Source organism: Gorilla gorilla, chromosome 8, assembly GCF_029281585.2.
Source record: "Gorilla gorilla gorilla isolate KB3781 chromosome 8, NHGRI_mGorGor1-v2.1_pri, whole genome shotgun sequence".
Lineage (NCBI taxonomy): Eukaryota > Metazoa > Chordata > Mammalia > Primates > Hominidae > Gorilla > Gorilla gorilla.
In genome coordinates this window covers 126,843,451-126,859,885 of record NC_073232.2, presented here as the reverse complement: position 1 = coordinate 126,859,885, position 16,435 = coordinate 126,843,451, and the positions used below count along the sequence as shown (strand labels likewise).

The 16,435-nt window shown below is 43.9% G+C and overlaps 1 protein-coding gene across 15 annotated transcripts in view; it reads left to right on the top strand.

The window, feature by feature from the left end:
- The window catches only part of ABLIM1 (actin binding LIM protein 1), a 390,799-nt gene that overhangs the window by 262,740 nt on the left and 111,624 nt on the right, over nt 1-16,435 (top strand). For all 15 annotated transcript variants that reach the window (XM_019034674.4, XM_019034676.4, XM_019034678.4 and 12 more), the window contains exons 5-6: nt 11,311-11,437; nt 14,000-14,093. In XM_019034674.4, the coding sequence (XP_018890219.1) occupies nt 11,311-11,437; nt 14,000-14,093 (221 nt within the window). The remainder of the gene's footprint in view (nt 1-11,310; nt 11,438-13,999; nt 14,094-16,435) is intronic.

Sequence of the window (16,435 nt, the reverse complement as noted above, 5' to 3'; positions counted from 1 at the left end):
TGGTCATTTTGAAGTTAAGAATATATTTATTAGGGTGATGGTTCATTCTATACATATAGTCCCTCCTTTTAGTTATAGTTCTGAAAACATACATGTATACACACACACACACACACACTAGTTCTCCCTGACAGGACCTGAAACCTTAAATATTGGAGGTGACAAAACAGTCTTAATGTTTTATGCTAGTATTTTTATTTCCCATAAAAGAATCTCTTTTACATTCCCAGGAAATACGGGCTTATTACTATTTCTATTTATTGTTCAGAGAAATGAACAGAGGCAGTTTAAGAGATTCTTATCCAAGGCAGTAGACACTGTCTTTAAGCAGATACTAAATTTCTCAGCTCCTAGCTAGTTTTCAACAGCCTTTCAAAGTACATGTTTTGCTTGATAAATGAATACTCTCAAGTAGCTGGAGTACTTGCTCTCTAGAAGGCACCCGCATCCTTCACCCTATTCCAAGCAGGCCCTGAGAAATTCAGCCCTCATGGGCTCATCAGATCAGCCATTGAGTCCAGCCCTGATTGCAGTAGCAGGTGTGGGGGCCATTCAGAGCCATCCTGTGAATGTCATTAGTGGAAGTTCTCGGACTCTCAATTCTAATACTTCTGGGAATGGGGTCTGAGTTGGTATAAAGTCCACAACAGACTATCTTCTATTTCTTTTGTGCTCACCATCATACGTAGAAGCATTTGCCATGGGATTCCTGTGTAATAAATTGTTAATCAGTTAATCCAGAGGAAAGGAAAACAACCTGACTCCTTTTAGTTTCCTGTTCACATCCTGGTCATGGATATGGGGGGCGGGGGAACACTCAGTACTAGCTAAAGGAGAAGGGTTCCTGACCTTGAGAATTGGCTACCGAAACACCAGGGGTTTGGTTTAGGTCCCGCTGCTCGCTTCACAGAAAGTCAATGACTGAGACAACAATTATTGCCAAGGAAGAAGGCTTTAATCGGGTGCTTCAGCCAAGGAGATGGCAGATCAGTTTCAAATCTATCTCCCTGACTGTCCAAAATTAGAGATTTATATAGTACAGAAGAAATGTAACAATGTATAATGAAACAGGAACTAAGGAGGGGGTAAGGAAGCAATCATGATGAATGAGGGGTCTGGCATCTCATTGTCTGGATGGGTGATCTAGTGAGTTTCAATTCTTTGATCTTTTTTTTGAGAGTCATAAGGGTCCTTTTCTGAGAAAGGAACTCAGATAAAACAATTATTTTTGGGCCTTGTTACATTTTAAGGGGAGTTTGCTAAGAACTATCCTAACTATCAAGCTTTAAGACCAGAAGGGCCAATTTCTATATTTATCCAAAAAAAAAAAAAAAACAAAAAAAACACCTCTCTATGGAACTATTGGGTCAGTTTCAAGTCCATAACACTCCTAACAGAATTCTGTGGGACTGGTTTAGAAATAAGAATTAGAAATTCAAAATTTGCAATGGCCTCTATTTATGAAAACTATGACCAAAGTAACTAAAACTCTAAGTATATATGATATATACTTAAAACAGAGGAAAGATAAGATTTATTGCCAAATACCAGGTTGTAGAGGACTTAGAAAATGGCTGCTGCCCTGCCTGCCTTCTGCTTTCCTGATGAAGGCTGACCCCCTGTTGCTGTTATGGGCCACTCTGTTGCTAAAACTTGTTTGTTGTGCGGTAATTGTTTTCCAAAGACAACAAGAACCTTCACTTAAAATAGCACTTCAGAGGCTTGCCCTGGCTTTCAGTGTGTCCAGCATGGCCATTAAGACAGCATGGTGAGCCACTGACCTACAGGGACATGGGTGATTATGCACGGTCTAGTTCAACGTTACATACTCAGGCTCCACATAAGCCTTTCAAAATCGTCGAGCCATTATTCGTAAATCTGAGATGTAAAATATGTATAGTATTGAGACCCCCTTTTCCCCAGAGTGGGAAGACTTTGCACCCACATGAATGTTTTGACTTCCCCACCCAGTATGTGTCTTCTGACCTTGTATTGCTTTTCTGGCTAATGGCAGCATAGAATTTCAGTAGCTAAAAAGTAGTTTTTAAAAATAATCCTTGAAAAGTGCTTAGCGTAACAAATTTGCGGTTTCACATTCTGTTTTGTACTCTATTCTTTCTTATGTTGACCTCATACCCATGGTGTTTGCCATGACATGCTAAAAAAGAAAATTGTGGACTCATTTGAGTGACTTGCTTTAAATAAAAAACATGGACTGTGGCCAGTCAATATTTGTCAACTCCTAGGTGTCTGATTTGGGACCTGGCAACATTGAACAGCCTGGATGAAGATGAAGGTCAACATTCAACAATATACACTTGCTAGACCAACATTCTTATCACTACTAATGATGGGGACTTTTTGGTCAAGGAGAGGTTTTCAAGTGCCTGAATCATTTCTGCCTCAAAGATGTCGAAACTGTTGCCCAACTCTTATACAAAAATAACATAAGGAAAGTCTGGGCTTTTTAATCCATGTGTTGCAAACTCATGGTCCTAGGAAGGCCAGGCTAGTAACACAGTTGCAAGTGGTCAGTTCAAGCATGAGAACAGGTGGCAACTGACACACTTATGGAGGGATGGAAACCCTTGCCGACTGGAACTATCTGTCCCGTATAAAGTGAGCAGTCACCACGTGTCTCTAAACAGTGATTCCCGTGGTGGAATCCACATGTCAGGGGCTGAGCTAACATGCTGAAGGCTTGTGTTAAAGGCAGCTTGTTAGCAGAATCTGATCCACATTCAGGTCACCCTTCTCTTGTGCCCCTTCTTTCTCTTTCGGATAGAATGAGTATTCTCCCACATTCCACCTCCACCATTTTATTACACAAGATTGGGAAATCCATGTTCTCTAGGAACAAATGAATGACAGGATAGATGACATTAAATTCAGGACCTCAACTTACCCAAACCCTAGAACTTAAATTTGTTTTTTTTGTCTTGGAGCTCCTTAGCTTGAGTCCTGGCCAGGGATAAAGTACTGCAGTTAACAGTCTATTAAAAGGATATTTTATAAGGTCTCCAAAGTCTTATTCCACTTTCTATTAATAACAACCTAAATCTGAAATGATTTTGTTTCTATTTATTTTTTATCCATGTGTATAGCCAGGAACTTATTTTGTACTTTTGTTTATGACAAATATGGTTTTTTGTTTTTTTTTAAGATCTATTGTAAAAAAGCATTCCAAGGAAAGCTTGAATTTTCTTCAACATACCTGGGCAACAGTTTCAATACTGAAAATTGATTTTTTAAATGCTTTATTTAAAAATTTTTATAGTAAAGGGCATGCTCTGAACTGTCTTAAAATCCCTCTGGACGTTTTATAAGTCTCAGTTATCTCAGTGTCTCAGCAAGCATTGGTTAGATGCATAAACTTTCTCCCTGGTTTTTTAATGTAATGATTTACATTCAGTTCACAATAGTTCTCTACATAGTCTTTACCTTTGAAGGAACACCTCATGCTCTTGTTCTGTAGTGTCTGTTTTTGCCCGTTTACAATGAAGGAGGCTGGAACCAGAGAAACAAACCCATGATCAGAGATTTAAAGTGAGAGCAGTCCTGTAAGCATCAAAGCCTGGGTTCAAGGGCATCTGAGAAAAGAAGATTTGTCCTCTGTGGTTAATTGGGCAGGCAAAGCCCGGGCCCACTCCAGGCCTTAGTTTTCGGTGTGTAAAATGAAGCATTTGCATCAGATGGTCTATAAAGTCCCTCTGGCTCTCAGATATTCTGTGGTCTGTAAAATGCAGATAATCTCTATTCTCCCAGGTTAGTGGGAGCCCTAGGGTAAACTGAGATAACAGACATGCAAACTTCAGAACACAAGATGTTAATTTTCTTATGATGATTATGAAACTAATGAGAATCTAAAATGCCTTCCCCAGAAGCTGACAGTGGGCCATTTACAATGTTTTAAAGGGAAGAGGAAATGTAAGTTATGTTAGATTATCACAGGTATCAGGACAGTAGAGACACCAAGTGTTTACATGTATGTGCCTGAAATTCGGCTTGGTAATTACACATATTACGCAGCCTGGGAAAGCAGGTATTGCTAACCTACTCATTTTACAGATGAAAAAACTGAAGCCCAGTGGTGGCCTAGTTTGCCCAGGGTCCCTCTGTTCAGTGTCAGAGCTGGAATTTGACTCCAGTGCTCTTCAGCTCCAAAATCCTTAACTGCTGTGAATTGCCCAATTAGTGTCTAGAATAGGCCAAGACACACAGGGTACAAAACAGTGAAGACTTATTTTTCCCTATTGCTACTTTTATTATCCTCTATCACAGCTGCTTTTTCCACCTTAATTATATCTTTTAGAGACAGGGTCTCACTCTGTCACTCTGTCACCCAGGCTGGAGTGCAATGGCGTGATTGTAGCTCACTACAGCCTTGAGCTCCTGGGCTCAAGCAATCCTCCCACCTCAGCCTCCAAAGTAGCTAGGACTTGCAGTCCTAGCGCTGCTACGCCTGGCTATTTTATTTTCTGTAGAGACGGGGGTCTCACTATGTTGCCTAGGCTGGTCTTGAATTCCTAGCCTCAAGCGATGATCCTCTTGCCTTGGCTTCTCAAAGTGTTAAGATTTAAGGTGTGAGCCACTGTGCCCAGTCTGATGATATCTTAGATTACATAGCTTTCTTGTCACTTTCAGCTCTTCAAAGTCCAGTCCTATTAAAAATTCTCTTCCCCCATCCATTTCAGAGCTTCACCATTTCCTAGGTCAGGCCCAAACCAAATTGGAGACCTGCAATGAGGCTGGTCTTTCTTATCTCCTTTCTGTCCTTCAGGGTTCCTTTGGGGTTTTGGACAGGGGGTGGGGAATTAGAAGTTGAGGGGACAAGGTGTTATATAACTGGCATTATTGTGCTTCTTTCTGCCAACACTGGCTGGAGATTTTTAGTGGGGATGGGGCATACATTTTGAGTTCTTTGACCAAAATTTCTGATTAACCTCTTGCAACCCACCCTTCTCCATTTCCCAGAATCAGCCCCTACTTCCTCACGGTCTCCTCATAGCTTGTTACTAATGAAGTCCCCCTACTCAGCAGGCACCTTTCTCAGGTGGACTCATCAAGATGCTTGGGTGTGGGTACCATCCATGTGATATTCATGCACCCCCAGAAATGTGGGTACCATCCATGGGACATTCATGCACCTCCAGTGAGCTGAACAGTGGAAATTCACACCACATCACTTCTGTCTTCTCATTCACCTGCCATCAAGGGTGGCTCCAGCCAGCTTCCTGCCTTCCCAATTCAGTAGGCTCCAGACTTTTTGTCCATGAATGCTTCCAAGCTCCAGGATACATCAAAAGCTTCTCTTGGCTGGCACAGCAGCGGTAGGGCCTGAGTTTCCCCACTTAGTAAACATCTAGGCAGGCAGTGGGAGGCTGTTCCTCCTTCTAACAGGATACTGTAACCCTTGCAGCAGAGCAGAGAGGGACACCACTCTCCTGCTGTGTGAAGAGCTCGCTGCTGACTCTCAGCTCTCTGTTTTCCAATGTCTGATTCCAGAGTTGGGTAGGCCATAGGGTTGATAGTCATCAGGCAGAGTCTACCATCTTTTGATAAGTCCTGCAAGGATATTCCTAGCACCTTTCCTTGGAAGATGGGATACTTCTCCCCATTGTTCTCAGCTCGGAGGTTTTAGCCAAAAATTCCAAGACACTAAGAAAAGTCCCATTCTGTATTCTGGAAGTTTTGATCCTGGCTAGGTAGTTGCTCTGAATGGAAATTGCTACCTTTATAAATGACTCTACACATTCGAAGCATGCAGCCTGGGAAGGTAGCGGTGGCTGGGAGTTTAGCTAGCACATGGTTCTCTTTTTTTATAGCTAGCCCCATGTTCTCAGCCTTCTTTTCCAGAGAGGCGTCTTCACAGAGTAAGACATCTTTGGGGCCCTTATTCATCTCAAATGAGAAATTCCAGGAAGGCGGAAATAGTTCTCAAGGAGAACATAGGTGCCCAGGCTGAGAGAAGCTTAATTGCTGCCCAGGAGATGACTTCTCTCTTAACTTTCTATCCCCTAACAGTGGTCTTTATTTTCAAGTTGTGTCTTTGCTTCTTTCATAGCTCTGGGATGTCTGAGCACTGAAGTGCTTGTAAAGAACCCAAGACCTAACTCCGCTCCTAACCAAGGAAAAAGGGAGTCTATTGAGTGGCTCACATGTACCAAGCATTGTATTATGCAAAACACTTTACCGTGCATGATCTCTTTTCTTTTTTCCTGAAAGCAACGTGTCCCCTTCTTCAACTTACTTTTGCAGCCCAGGTGTCCATAGCCCTATGCTAAAATACATAAATAAACAAATAAAATATATTAAGAGTGACAGGCAATATCCCTATTGTCAAGGATATTAATTGCCTTTGAACAAAATGATATCAATTTGGAAGCGGCTATGTAGATGGATGTTAATTTAACCTGGACGTGAGTAGCCAAATCCCTGCTTTTTTCTGGTTTTTGATGCCAAGAGTGAAGGGCTCAGAGTCAAGTGTTTAAGGTCTGGCTTTTCTCTCTTTTTTTTTTTCCATGTTAGGTCATTATTTTTCCTGGGTAGGACACTGGCGAGTTCCTCGTGGGTTTTATTTCCTCGATGCCACTGCATATTCACCTGCTTCTGACGTTGACAATAATTCCAGTGCCAATCACCAGCTTTCTATATTTATCAGCAGCTGCTTCAGTGATGTGGAAACAATTTTCTCAACAGCTGAAAAACATGAAGATACAGAGTAGGACATTTTGTTCTTTATGAAAGAGCTTAGTTGGAGTGAGCTTGGAAGGAGTGAGCAATCCAGCATGAATCTTTTGTCTCTGCATCTTTTCCACTCTCTCCAGCACAATGTCAGGCTTGAGTGAAGACCATGGCTTTGTCCAGACAGGAGTGGGTAGGCTCTGTGAAATACACCAGAATACTTCGGGTCAGGATTCTCACGTGGGCTGGTATTCCCTTATCTAGGAGGTGCTCTTTGTTGATTTGCTTGATGTGTATCATAGGGATTGGCAGGAAGGAGGCCTAACCTTAGCCTTTATTTGCAGCCCAACCTTACCAGCTGGCTGGTAAGCATTCAGTGAATATTTTTCTATAAAACATGTAGAGTGGCTGTCCCCCATGAGGCACCGTGCAGGGCATGGAGGAGCTCAATGGTATAGATATCACCTGTGAAGTCAGAGAGCTTCCAGTCTGCAAGGCACTTTGGCTAGAATGATTGTGAAAACTAAATGGTACCATGTTTACAAAGCCCTCACATGGTACCTGATTCTAGAAAGCCCTCAGTGCAGAATGATCATAGTGGTGAGGCAGGAAAATAGGGTCTAGAGACTGGGAGCCTAAGGCGAATCTGAAGTTGACTTCTTAGAATTAAATCAAAAGGAAAACTTCAGCCTCTGATTGGTCATGGGCCAATCTTTCACTTCAGTCTCTGATTGTTTGCAGGTCAAGTTTCCACTTCAGCCTCTGATTGGCCCTGGGCCAGTCCTTCATTTATATAGAGTGTAACCACTTCAGCCTCTGATTGGCCATGGGCCAGTCCTTCATTTGTATGGAGTGTAACTCCGCTTCAGCCTCTGATTGGCCGTGGGCCAGTCCTTCATTTGTATAGAGTGTAACTCTGCTTCAGCCTCTGATTGGCCGTGGGCCAGTCCTTCATTTGTATAGAGTGTAACTCTGCTTCAGCCTCTGATTGGCTGCAGGCCAAGCCCTCAAGATTTTCTATCCCCTAACAGTGGTCTTTATTTTCAAATTGTGTCTTTGCTTATTTCATAGCTCTGGGATGTCTGGGCACTGAGGTGCTTGTGAAGAGCCCAAGACCTAACTGCTCCTAACCGAGGAAAAAGGGAGTCTATTGAGTGGCTCACATGTACCAAGCATTGTATTATGCAAAACACTTTACAGTGCATGATCTCTTTTCTTCCTGATAGCAGCCTAGGCAATGGCTGTTGTCCGCATTTTACAGATGAAGAAATGAGGGTTCGGAGAGAGTAACTTGACCAAGTCTTCCTGACACCAATGCCCATGCTGCTCCTACCTTCCCCACACCATCCACCTCCCTGGACCTCACTTTTGGTGCAGCAGAGAGACTGCAAACAGCTCTGTCAACCTCCCTGAGCCCATCCATTGTCATTTGTAGAAATGAAAAGCCATTTCTGAAAGTTGATTTTCTCTTTTAAAAATTCTATTGAACAGCATCTTCCTTATTATTAAAATCTTTGCTGCCACCTAGTGGGAATTATGTAATTAGAAGAATAAAGAAAAATTTCAGTTAGACTTGGGTTAAAAAATTGTCCATTTCATCCTGGAAAAGGCAAAACTATGTAGACAGTGAAAAGATCAGTGGTTTCCAGGAGTTAGGAGGAGGGAGGGATGAATAGATGGGGTACAGAGAGTTTTTAGGGTAGTGACACTACTCTGTATGATACTATAAGAGCGGGTACATGTCATTATACCTTTGTCCAAACTCAGAATGTCCAACATCAAGACTGAACCCTAATGTAAGCTGTGGACTCTGGGCTATCATGATGTGTCAATGTCAGTTCATCAATTATAACAATGGTTCCACTCTGGCGGGGGATGTTGCTAATGGGGGAGGCTGTGCACGGGGAGGGACTGGGGTTGTATCAGAAATCTCCGTACCTTCTGCTCAATTTTGCTGTGAACCTACACCTGCTCTAAAAATAGTCTCTTTTTTAAAAAAACTATCAGTTTTCTTACATCCATACTGTGCTCCTAACCTTTAAAAATTATATTTTTAAACTAATATCGTGGCCTTCCATTTTTATCTTTATAGTAAACTACCAGATGTGAGATTCCTTTTATAAAAATTTTGGTCAGATGTTGGAATTCATATAAACCCCAGCTTTTAAAAAAATGCTTAATCTTTTATGACCATCTAATATACACTCATATGCATATGACCATCTAATACACACTCATATGTGTACTAGATAATGGGCCATACATTAAGAAATTCTAATTTGCAATATTCAGAACTTATATTTTTAAATTTTATAAATAGTCAAATTTTTTACTTTATCATGGTTTAAAAATTCAAACAACACAGAGGATGTGAAGTTAAACAGTAAAGTCCTCCTCCAGAGAAGGAAGTTTCTTAAGAATTTTTAATGTTTTCCCCCAGAAATGTTCTATTCTGGGACTAGGACACACACACCATTTTCTTTACTACTTTTTTATGAATGAGCTTATGCTATGCTTACTGTTCTATGGCCTGCTTTTTTTACTTGATCTATTTTGAACATCTTTCCATGCCAGAGCACAAATCTGCCTCGTTCTTTTGAACAGCACATAGTATTCCATTATCAACTATACTATAATTTATTTAACTGGCTCTTCACTGATGGTCCATATAGCCTATTTCCAGTTTTTGTTATTAGAGAAATGCTGTAGGGAACATATGCATGCACATATGTGCTTTTGCAAATATATTTGTAGAATAAAATCTTAGACATAAAATAATTACTGGATCTCAAGGTTATGTGAACACCCACTGTCCAAGATCACCAGAAATACACCTGTCATTAAAAAAAAAAAGAAGAACGGGTTAAACTAGCTGCAGCAAGAGGGAAGCCAGAGGAACTGTGAGCCCACTCTGGGTGCAGTTTGGAGGAGTTTTCACAGCATTTGGGCTTGTGCTGGCTAATTTTATTTATTTATTTATTTATTTATTTATTTATTTATTTATTTAATTACTTTATTTATTGAGACGGAGCTTCGTTCTTTTTGCCCAGGCTGGAGTGCAATGGCATGATCTCAGCTCACTGCACCTCTGCCTCCCAGGTTCAAGCAATTCTCCTGGCTCAGCCTCCTGAGTAGCTGGAATTACAGGCGTGCGCCACCATGCCCGGCTAATTTTTTGTATTTTGTAGAGACAGGGTTTCACCACATTAGTCAGGCTGGTCTTGAACTCATGACCTCAGGTGATCCATCAGCCTCGGCCTCCCAAAGTTCTGGGATTACAAGTGTGTGCCATCGCACCCAGCCCACGTGCTAGGTAATTTTAAAGAGGAGTCAAAGGATTAGAAGCAGTTCTAGGTTAAGTGTTGTCAAGAAGCAGGACCAGGTCAGTGATTGGGTCTCAAGTTTTTCTGGATAGTCAGAGAATTAAAGTTGGGCTAGAAGCGTCATTAGGAAAAAGCAGTGGCAGTCACGGATGTGGTCAGAAGAGGGGGTTGTTTCATCACTTTGTGTACCAAGTGGACTCTGTCTTGGTCCAAACCTGGCCACTAAGTGGACTTGCCAGGACATGGCTTTATTCTGTGTGTGTTCTGTCTGATCAGCTGGGAACACGTGGCCAACTTGACACGTGCTTGCTTTCATTCTCTCAGGTAGATTGATGTGGAATGTCTGTAGTTGTTGAAGTTGCTTTCCAGAAAGGTTGCACCAATTTACAGTCTTCTGGGTTCTTTTTAATACCCAACTTCCCTAACAGAATGAAGCATTCAATAATCAGATTAATTATGGCAATTGTAATAACAGCAAATGTTTCTAGTCACTTCCAATGTGCCATCTACTGCTAAATCTATTAAATGCACTGAATCCTCATCAGAGGGCTGAGACCAGGTGCTGATAACATTCCCACTTCCCTAAGAAGAAACCCAGGCTTCAAAAGGGTGTAACTTGCTTTGATCACATAGCTAGCCAACGAGGAGTTAGCTGGGGTTCTGCACTGGGATGTCTTATTCCAGGCCCACACTCTTTACCATGAAGAAATAATTTCTCCTTTATTATCCTTCCAGGAGCCTGCCAAGGAGAATTGAGAGCTAAGGAATTAAGAGCCATTTAATTGATGATCACAAATCTTTGAAAGGCCGGTTTGGATTGATAAGGAAGTAGGGTCCCATTTACAAAAATGAGATTTACGGGCAGCCTCCAGGAGTAATCACGTATATAGTGTTAGGCGAGGCATCAGCATAAAGTGCTGAGTTGTTCACAGTGCCCTCAATAAATGCCTATGCGCACTTTCTTAAAATCACAGCCAAGACACTATAATTAAATATTCTCTGGGCGATCTGTAGCTCAGAGGATGCATTAAAAAACCCCCAAGTAAGCAGATGGGTGAAGGACATCCATCCCCTTAGATCCACGGAGGTTCATGAAGCTTCCGTTCTGTGTCCTTCTGAGGACGCAGCCTGTGAGCCTTCACCAAGAAAGATTTTTGTGCAGGGAAAGAAACTGACCCGAGATGGTGCTTGAGTAAATATTGATTGAGTGTGTGATGGGCACACAGTGGGGTTGAAATTGGGCTGCCTGCTTGGATTTAGCAAAGGAAATGTGTAGTAACCACTGGCGGCTGCTCTTTTTCAGATTGTGCCGGCTGCGGAAGAGATATCAAGAATGGGCAGGCGCTGCTGGCGCTGGATAAGCAGTGGCACTTGGGGTGCTTTAAATGCAAGTCCTGCGGGAAGGTCCTCACCGGGGAGTACATCAGCAAGTAAGGCTGGGCGCGGGCACGCGTTCCTTTCAGTGGGCACCGGGCGTTGTGGTTCTTCTGCAGATCCTGGTCTCAGGGGCCCCACCCCATCAATGGTGCTGAAATTGTTCACATCCTGCCATCATAATGAACTTGTTGCTATAAAACTTTTGAACAGAATTGTATTCTTTTGCTTTGGCTACTATAAACCTAATGATATGTTAATCATTGCCTAATTTAACAATTAATGAAGCTGACACTGTTACACTGTATGTCATTACCAATTAAGCATTTAATAATTTCCCTGTTGCTGTTCATCCTCCTATGAGGAACTAGTAAGCCTTTGTTCTCCTTCCAGGGCTGGAGTACATTCATAGACGCTCCCCAAAAACACACAAAGCCTAGGTTGTGGGCCCTTTAGGACTGCACAAAACAGCCTGCCAGGAAATTGGCTCATGTTCAATAATAGTGGATAATAGCTACAGTTAAGGAAGTGAGGCTTTTTTTTTTTTTTTTAAATGTAGCCTGGCAATGAGGGGAAATTTTCCACCATATACCTTTTCATGCCTTAAAAAAAATTTTCCTGCTGGGCGTGGCGGCTCACACCTGTAATCTCAACACTTGGGAGGCCAAGGTGGGAGGATCACTTGGGCTCAGGAGTTCGAGACCAGCCTGAGCAACGTAGCAAGACCTCATCTCTACTAATATAAATAAATAAATAAGCAAGCAAGCCAGGCATGGTGGCACAAGCCTGTAGTCCCAGCTACTTGGGAGTCTGAGGTGGGAGGATCACTTGAGCCCAGGAGATCAAGGCTGCAGTGAACTATTATCGCACCACTGCACTCCAGCCAGGGCAACTGAGTGAGACCTTGTCTCAAAAAATAAACAAATAAATTCATTCATTCATTCATTCATTTCCCCAACCACATGAAATCACCTATTTGAAAATATTAATGAATGTAGTTTAAAAATATAGTGAAACAAACAAGCAAACAAAAGGTTGCTTGGGCCCCACCCGCTAGAAATCTAATTCTACAGGCCTAGGGTAAGGCTGAAACACCTGCATTGAAAGGGCAAGAAGGCTGGGTGCGGTGGCTCATGCCTGTAATCCCAGTACTTTGGGAGGCCGAGGCAGTCGGATCACCTGAGGTTGAGAGTTCGAGACCAGCCTGGCCAACATGGTGAAACCTCATCTCTACTAAAAATACAGAAACTGAGCCGGGTGTGGTGGTGGACACCTGCAACCCCAGCTACTTGGGAGGCTGAGGCAGGAGAATTGCTCGAACCTGGGAGGCGGAGGTTGCAGTGAGCCCAGATCGCACCACTGTACTCCAGCCTGGGAACAGAGTGAGACTCTGTCTCAAAAAAAAAAAAAAAAAAAAAGAAAAGAAAGAAAAGAAAGGGCAAGAAGCTCTATGGGTGACCATTATGGACAAAATAAGACAGGTGCCTGGCTTCTAACGGAACATTGCAAGCTATGCGGGGGTGGGTAACTTGGCAGTCTAGGGTGGCACTCTATAGCTTTTCCATGCAATCACACACAGGATATAATATTTTTCCTGTGCTCCAAGGAGGTTAACTGACCTGGAGGAGGTGGCCCTGGGCCCCGGAGGCCTCCTGAGAGCTGAGGAGGTGGTGTCTGCAGGCTGTTCAGAGGCTGTATTCCGGCATGTGGCCCCGTTGTAGGGGGATGAATGCTGAGCCCACATCTGATGGGCTCAGTGTTCTTTTTTTTTTTTTTTTTTTTTTTTGAGATGGGGTCTTGTGCTGTCACCCAGGCTGGAATGCAATGGTGCGATCTTGGCTCACTGAAACCTCTGCCTCCTGGGTTCAAGCAATTCTCCTGCCTCAGCCTTCTGGGTAGCTGGGACTTACAGCTACACCCCACCACACCTGGCTAATTTTTGTATTTTTTTTAAAGTAGAAACAGGGCTTCCCCATGTTGGCCAGACTGGTCTCAAACTCCTGACCTCAGTTGATCCACCCACCTCAGCCTCCCAAAGTGCTGGGACTACAGGCATGAGCCACTGTGCAGGGCCTCAGTGTCATATTAATAACTATATGTATTATATACGTTAACAATATTTTATAGCTTTGCCTTTATTGTGGTTTTAATGAAATTGTCGCTAGTGTTTTGCCTTCAGGTGTGATATTGCCTATTGATTTGCCAGTATCTTCTTCAGGTTCATTAACACCATTCTTTCTCTGGTTTATTAATTATTGTTATGTGGGCTCAGTGGGCTCAGTGCTCCTACGTGCCCAGGTGGCCTATGGAGAGAGAATGCTGCCAGGCTTTCTGCTAGTTAGCTCTGAGACAGTAAAAAATCGGCAAGGGTAACCATATGGCGACATGGCTGTTTCGCCTGTGTGGCACCGAGAGCCGCAGAGCGCTCTCTGGATCGTTTTGTTTGTGGTTTTGATCCTGTCTGGCCAGGTCTGACTGGATTGCCAGGCATGTGAACACTGGGCGGGGTAGAAATATGTCCTGCCCTTCTGTGGAAAGGCCTTGGAGAAATGTGGTTTTGGTGTCTTCTCCAGCCCCTGGCCACCTCCTCAGGAGCCGAACACAATTTTGTCTTGCAGGGATGGTGCTCCGTACTGTGAAAAGGACTACCAGGGACTCTTTGGGGTGAAATGTGAGGCGTGTCACCAGTTTATCACAGGGAAAGTCCTGGAGGTAAGTGGCAGACCGGCTCCCTCATAGCTACCGCCATCTTCCTCAGCGGCCCTCAGAAACAAACAAGAGGGGACCCTTTCCCACCTCCTCCATCTTTTTTTCACCTGTGGAGAAAGAAAGTAGTCGCAGGTGACTGTTTTCAAGAATTAAGGTGCTGCACTCTCCTCAAAGGCTCACGTGGAGATTAGAATGATGGAGAATTTGCAAAGGAAAAAAAAAAGAATGATAAAGGTTCTGGTAGGAGTTATGTAGGACAGGCTATATTAGACCATTTTCATTTTTAGAAGTTAGACAAGAGTAAATGAAGAGGGTGTGAAATCATGTGTGTATACATCCATGTGTGCGTGTGTGCATATGTGTATGCGTGCATCTGTGGGCGTGTGCAGATTCAGGGAGCAGAGGCTCAGAATGGAAGCTAAGAAAGGAAGGGTGGGGGAAAGGTAGAGGCGTTGGCTTCCCCAAACTTCAAAAACCACATCCTGTGTGATCCAGAGCACCCTGTGGCCGGGGCTGAGCTGAAGCCTGTCAAGTTCAGGTGCGACCGCCTCCAGCTAGGGAGCTTTCTTCCTGCTTTCTCAGCAGCTGCCACACAGGCTTCTGCCTCTGTGCTGAGCCAGTTCCTCTGGGGTGAGACACAGAATTCTGGGGCCAGAGTTCAGAAGGAGTCGCTACCCTACTTCTCCCAGGCCTGTGGGGTGTCAGCCAGGTCCAAGGAAGAAGTAAGACTGCCTCATCTGTGGCCCACCTGCCAGCGTGGAGAGTATGGCCCAAGCAGAGGTGGGTCAGGAAGCCCCACAACTAGGGGGATGACTACAGGTGTTCCAGCTTGTCATCTTGCTTTGTCAGGCACCAGGCTGCTAAATCCACGGAGCCATGTTCCACCTTCCCAGCAGGGCACGTTTCAGAGACACAGACACAGATCTGAGGCCCTCCTCCCCGCCACCATGGTGCTTCTGGGCTGCGCTGTCTCTTCCATGGGGTTTCACAGCAAAGGCCCAGTGTAGCCCCCTAAATCCCACTGTAAACCCTTTCCATGAAGCACAGAGGGGCCAGCATTGGCTGTGTGCTGGGACGTGGGCAGCTGATTGCATTTGGGAGAGAAGGGTGTTGTTGTGGTCAAATGCAGTTGCCTCTTAGCCCAAGGAAGAGGGTTCTGGGAAGAGGGAGCAATACCTGCAGAGGCTCAGAGATGAGGAAAAGCACAGGATACATAAGAAACGTCAGTTGGGCAGGAGAACCGATGTGACAGATGATGCTGGAGAAGTGGGCAGGGTCCCAAGAGTCATATTCTGGAGTTTGGGTGTTACCCTAAAAGAGGTGGGAAGCCATTGAACTGCTTGTAGCTGGAGTGTCCTGTGATTAGACCAGGTTGTTGTGTAAAGAATGTATGAGAGTTCTCAAATCTATGTACGCACGTGTTCACAGCAGCCCTATTCACATCAGCCGAAAGGTAGAAACAACCCAATGTCCATCAGCAGGTGAGTGGATAACAACATGTGGTGTATCCAACTAGTGGAATATTATCCAGCCTTGAAGCAGAGCTGCCGACCACAGGATGAGCCTTTAAATAAAAGAAACCAGCCACAAAAGGCCACATATTGTATGATGCCATTTATATAAAATATCTAGAATAGGTAAATCCGTACAGATAGAAAGCAGATTGGTAGTTGCCAAAGGCTAGGGGAAGGGGAAATAGGAAATTACTGCTTTATGGATACAGGATTTCCTTTTGGGGTGATGAAAATATTTTGGAATTAGAGGAGGTGGTTGCATAGCATTGTGAATGAATGTACTAAGTGCCACTGAATTTTTCACTTTAAAATGTTTAATTTTATAGTACGTGCATTTCAGCTCAGATGTTTTTTAAATGGCTGGGAAGGGAGTTGGGGTGGAGACAGGCCAGCTAGGAGGCTACTACAGAACTTTGGGCACAAAATGATGGTGGTGCTGGCTGGAGTGGAGCCTGAGAAATGGGCCCCCACCCTCCGCACACACAGGAAGGGTGGAAAGAGTTCTCTCATAGCCTTTCCAATAAAGCTTTAATTATTGACCCAAGGACACTTCAAAACTAGTGTCTTGACCAGGGAGAAAGAAGCATATCCCCAGGAAGGCTGTTGGAGAAGGTGGATGGGACCCACCTGATGGGGAGCTTGGAGTCCGAGCAGTCCCATCACAGGGCTCAGAGTGTGATGCACAGGAGGTTGGTGCCTCCCCTCCTGGCCCTGAGTCCATCCCTCATCCCTCACTAGAGAGCTCTTCTCAGAAGTGCCCTGACTGGGGCCTGACGCCATTTCCCTTGGGATTCCTGAGTTTGATCTCTTGTGGAGGACTGAAATAAACCT